The 5,700-nt window shown below is 36.1% G+C and overlaps 1 protein-coding gene across 1 annotated transcript; it reads left to right on the top strand.

The window, feature by feature from the left end:
• The first annotated feature begins 4,100 nt into the window (after positions 1 to 4,100).
• LOC148768854 (uncharacterized) lies at positions 4,101 to 5,495 on the top strand. Its single transcript, XM_088821363.1, has one exon. It carries the CDS (start codon positions 4,101 to 4,103, stop codon positions 5,493 to 5,495), a length of 1,395 nt encoding a protein of 464 aa, XP_088677489.1.
• The last annotated feature ends 205 nt before the right edge of the window (positions 5,496 to 5,700 follow it).

Raw genomic sequence — 5,700 nt, 5'->3', positions numbered from 1 at the left:
TTTTTTTTTCTCAGAGATATTGTATCAGCATATATATTATATGACCAATTTTTCATAGTTTATTGACCGATCTTATATATATGCATGTATTAATCATATGGAATAGAGAGAGCCAGAGATCGTTGATTGTTTAAATTATGATAAATTTAAATTTGTCCAATATGTTGACTCAGTAGTCATACGCGTTTCTGCCAAAGTACGACGAGACGACTCAAGGTAGAGAGAGAGAGAGATATTTATCTCAGAACATTATGTGCGGTGGTGATGCTGCTTGCTATAAAAGTGGTCCCACTGTGTATCCTGTAGGAGAGTTGAACCTTGTCGGTCATTACTTTGGTGATAATTGTTAAAATAAATAAATAAATAAATAAATAATAATAATAATAATAATAATAATAATAATAATAATAATAATAATAATAATAATAATAATAATAATAATAATAATAATAATAGTAAATTACGGCCATCCCTGAGTTATAACTTTTTGTTTGGGTAATTACAGTCTTCCCAATTGTTACAGGGGTTAATTTATAATCGAAATTTTCCCACCGTACGGCCTGATTTACGCACTAAATCAGTCAGCCCACTCAACAATTCTTCACACAAACGTATGGCACCATCATTGTATCAAATGAACAGCAACAATCACAAGTATGCAGCGGAAATCAAACAACACAAGCAATTTACGAGCAACGCTCAACCTTTATTGATTCACTCACGAACAATACAAGGAAAGCCCTTGGTGCACACAAAAAATCCTCACAACATATGCTATCGATTGCAATCTGAGTCCCTCTATCTGAATGGGTCGGATTTGTGCACTCTAGGGCCTATAAATACAAGTTAAAATGCAGTTTACACACTAAACTGCCAAGGGACACATGGCGGCACGCAGGCCAGCCACTTGGCTCACTAATACAACATAAAGGGACGGTTTTCTAAGCCATTGCTGATGCCAACCGCTCCGCAACTGCCTTCCTTAACTTCCCGAGTCAATTAGCTGCCCGACTTGCCCTATCGGCGCGGGCGCGCGCCCAAGGATCGAATCCGCCCGCACGCGTGCAATTCAGCCCGCTTGCGCCTTGCCCACAATTTCCATGCCTTTCTCGGCCAAGCACCTCAATGCTTGCCAATCACTCGAAACCCTTGCCTTGTAATTCTCGGCCAAGCACCTCAATACTTGCCCAACTCTCGGCCACCGTTCGGCCCATGTGTAGCTTGCCTTGTGCCAACACTTCTTGGCACCATTTCAACTATAACTCGGCCACACTCGAGTTATAGTCGATATCACCGTCTAAGGGGGTAACACCAATCCTTTCCACCTCTCCCACGCAATATCCAACATTAAATCGCTTATTCCTGTTACCCTCGGTACTAAAAACCCAAACTATCAAAAGTGGAACCACTTTTTCAACATCGTCGTCGGGCGATTTTCTCTTGAAGACATTCTCAATAGTCGTCCTTGTCCGCTCTATATCTCCCCCGACGACTATCTCCGTGGAGACTTTCTCCTTTAATCCTGGATCTGGTACAATCTCTAACGATCTCTCCAGCATGATCCTCTCGAAAACGGCTACGACCCATGACCTCTGGAACTCTCTTGCCTCTCTTTTCACTGACAACAAGGATTACCTGTTGGAATTATTTCAATAATTATGTGGGCTCACATATGTGACGTAAATGTGTATGGCTATCTAAAAGAAAGTCCAAATTAATTGTGATTTAATAAAGATTATTTGGTTGGACTTATGGGTATTAAACTGTAATTATGGGCCTAATGTGTATTGACAATTAGGGCTTAATTGTGATTTCTTGATGGGGTGAATCACAGTTGTAATATAACTGGATTCTACAGTTATATAAAGGGTCGTGGTACCCAAAGAAACGTAATCAATCCATCTCTTCTAATCAATCCATCTCTTCTAAAATCCATCGTTAGAGAGAAAAATAAGGAACTGCAGATTCTTTGGAAGCCCTGTCCCAAATCCAATGGAGATTCCAAGATTCGATTCCATGATATAAGGTACGCTTCCGTGTTTATGTTTAGGTTTAATTCTCGTTAATTCAAGCATATTGGTTCTTGGGAATTCGTATGTATGCACGATAAATTTTATAACAAGTGGTATCAGAGCCACCATGTTTTGGATCATCGAGAATTTATGTATTTTTTAATTCTCTTAAGATCAGTATGATATTAAAATAAATTCTGCAAAATTCGATGTTCTATTCAATTTTCAAAATTATGATAATCATATTGAATATCGTATTGGGTTCTGTGAAACTATACAATCTTATTTAGGGCCCAAAGTTTCTGAAAAGTGCATTTCAGTCCCCAGCTTTAAAGTTTCTCTCAAAACTGTGATTTACATTCAGAAAATATATTTAACCCCCAAAATTAAGTATTTCTGAATCTCAGGTCCTTTTTCACTCAAAGACTTTTCTTTCAAAATTTTAATTCAGTCCTTTAAGTTGAAAGATTTTTTGGTTTTGGGACAAATGCAATTTTAAAGGAAAAATAAGTTAATTTAAGGTTTTGGGGCCGTTTAAAATATTTCAATTATTTTGGGGAACCAAACTAATATGTGAATTATTTTAAATTCGTTTAAGGTTTTGTTTGGTCTATAAAGTGAAATTCATTTTGAATTTCAAATTCGATTTTCTAAGACTAATTTGGGGAATTTCCAGATAATAAAGTTTATGCCGTTTAGACTTAAATTTTTGAGTAATTGGTCAAAATTAAGGATACAAATTAATTTTTAATAAGCTTCTGATCCATTGTCATTTCATTGTTATTGAGTCAAAATATAGATAGTGGTTATTATTAATCAAATAAGGATTGATTTTTTTTTTTTCTCGATATTTGACTCAAACTTTTATTTAAATTTAATTAAGTTTATTAATTTAGTTCCAGTCCATATAAGGTTATATTTATTGGTAAAAAAATTATTTTGGCCACTAAATCTAAATAAGATTGAATTGTGAGTGCCACATCATCTTTAACTCAAATTCAAAATAAATATGGATTCAATGTTTTCATTTCATACTCATTTTTTATGAATAACCATATTAATGAGCTTTGATTCGAAAACAATACAGTGAGACAACCTTAGTGTTGGATACAGCCTCTTAGCGCTCAGGTGATGTCTTTAGAAGCCTTAGCGTTCAATGTCTTTAAATTTTTGAATAATTTATTGGGTACATCTAATGACTTGTTATTAAGTTTGTTTGTCATTTAAAAGAACTAATTGAAGCTTGAAGCCACCCTCGTGACCTCTCTGCGTAGGTTAGCTTATTGAAAATGTCAAGATGATTGTGTGTATGTGAATTCATGAGAATATTTAACTATACCCCTCGGTATGTTAATATTTCACCGAACCACATATGCATCTGTGGTAATAAATATGTGATGGTTGTTGGGTTCCATGTGACTGATAGTTGCATCCCTCGATGAACTTATTATTTGACAGGATTTACTATCAATATTTGATTACTACAACAAAAGTGCCACTTACAATTAATATTATTGTCCCCTCGGTTTGATATTAATGTTGTGCTAGGCATCTTTAGATGTATTCCATAATTATTTAAAGTTTTCAAAGTCAAACTTTGGATTATAATGTGAGCATATTGATTTTATTTACGTTCTCTATTTAATTTATTTATCTGCTTACACATTATGTATCTATAACACTTTTGTGCTTAGTTGCACAAATATTATTATTATTAGTTAATATGTATTATATCATATATATTATATCTATTATTATGGGATTTGATTAGATTTGTTAATATTCTATATCCATAATTTAGGGATTTGATTTGATTAGGTTTCCTTGTATAACTTGTTATTTTGTGTATATATACTCTCACCTTTATTGAGAAGAATACACATTATTTTCATCTCAATTCATTTCGTAACATGGCATCAGAGCCAACTTCAAACCAAATTAAAATTTTGGTTCATCTGTCGTGACATCCACAACCAGCGTTGTGTTGATATTCTGTCACCACCGTCGCCCTATCGTGAACATCAACGGAGTGGTCCTAGAGTTACTTTCCCAAAAAAAAAAAAAGAAAAAAAAAAGAATTCCTTTTCAATGGCTCTTTCCGATGTCACTAAACCATTTCCCACAATTCTCGATGGAAAAAATTACTCCATGTGGATCCAAGGAATGCGTGGTTTTCTCAAAGGGCGTAAATTATGGCGGATCGTTACCGGAGATATCAAAGCACCCACTAAAACAGATTCAAAAGATACTGATGCTATTGAAAAATGGCAAAGTGCTTTAGAAGATTGGGATAGTAAGAATCATCAAATCATCACTTGGTTTCGTAACACGTCTATTTCATCAATTCATCAACAATTTGGTCGTTATGAGACGGCTAAAGACGTTTGGGGTACGATTGCCACTCGTTACGTGACTACTAGCTTATCTCATCAGTATCATCTATTCACTGATCTGCATCAACTCAAGCAAGCACCTGGTCAGTCCATCACGGAGTTTCATAATCAAATGCAAATTATTTGGGACCAACTCGCAAAATGTGAACCAAAATGGGAGACTACTAATGATGAAGAAAAATACACTATCATGCGTGACCAATTTCGTCTGATCCAGTTTTTTCAAGCTCTTCAGCCTACATACGAAGCAACTCGAGCTTCCCTTCTTAGTCGTACTCCGCTGCCTACTCTCGATCTTGCCCTCCAACAACTTAATTCTGAAGAGATCCGTTTGAGTACTATGTACGCTATCCCTACGGTGTTTGGAACTGACATTGCTGCAGCAGTTCAACCACCTCGTTCTCCCATCACTGGCTATTCGTGTCATAAGACTGGTCACATAGCATCCAAGTGCCCCAACCCAGTTCCGGATCCGACGATGTATTCATCTGTCAAATGCAACTATTGTCATGCAATTGGTCATACCATTGAAAAATGTCGTAGGAGAGAACGGATAAACTCTCGGCAGCCTTATCAACCAAATAAGTCTTCTGTTGATGTTGTCACTGAAGGGTCATCAAGTCTCTCTCATGTCTCTGAACCTTCCATATCACTCTCTGAATTTCAGAACCTTTTATCCCAACTAAAGTCTGGTAATTACTCTACTGCCCTTTCTGCAACTACAGGTACGTCTAAATGGCTATTTGATTCTGGTTATTACAATCATATGACCTCTGATTCAAATTGCTTATCTTATCTTACGACTCCTACACCTGCACCTATAATCCACACTGCTGATGGTTCTTGTATGCAAGTCAATAATGGTGGGCATGTATGTACACCATCTCCTACTCTACCCCATACTTATTACATTCCAAACCTCACCCTTAACCTTATTTATGTGGGTCAATTGTGTGATCTTGGATTTGACTTGCATTTTTCTTCATCTGGTTGTGTTGTGCAGGATCCAAAGACGGGGAAAACAATTGGGATAGGCCATAAGATAGGTCAAATGTTTGAATTGGTGTCTCTGCATCTACGGTCTGGATAGGGAGATAATGATTTTCCGCAATTGAAGAGAAACCGTTAAAGGAGTGTGACTTTCCTTGGATTTGTTCACTAAAACTGACTAATAAGGATAAAACAGTATTATCACTTGGACTCAAGGGGTGTACTAAATTAAGATTACAATTTGGATTTTTTATTATGACAAAAACAAATATTGGACCTCCTCATATATATTTTTAAAACTACGG

The sequence above is a fragment of the Erythranthe guttata genome, chromosome 8 (genome assembly GCF_056151865.1).
Source record: "Erythranthe guttata isolate IM_541 chromosome 8, IM_541, whole genome shotgun sequence".
NCBI classification, from domain to species: domain Eukaryota; kingdom Viridiplantae; phylum Streptophyta; class Magnoliopsida; order Lamiales; family Phrymaceae; genus Erythranthe; species Erythranthe guttata.
Note: the sequence above shows the minus strand (reverse complement) of the source record. Positions and strands in the feature narration are given on the sequence as shown.

Excerpts from the sequence above, each read along its gene's own strand:
- LOC148768854 (XM_088821363.1), top strand. The coding sequence starts at position 4,101 with ATGGCTCTTTCCGATGTCACTAAACCATTTCCCACAATTCTCGATGGA.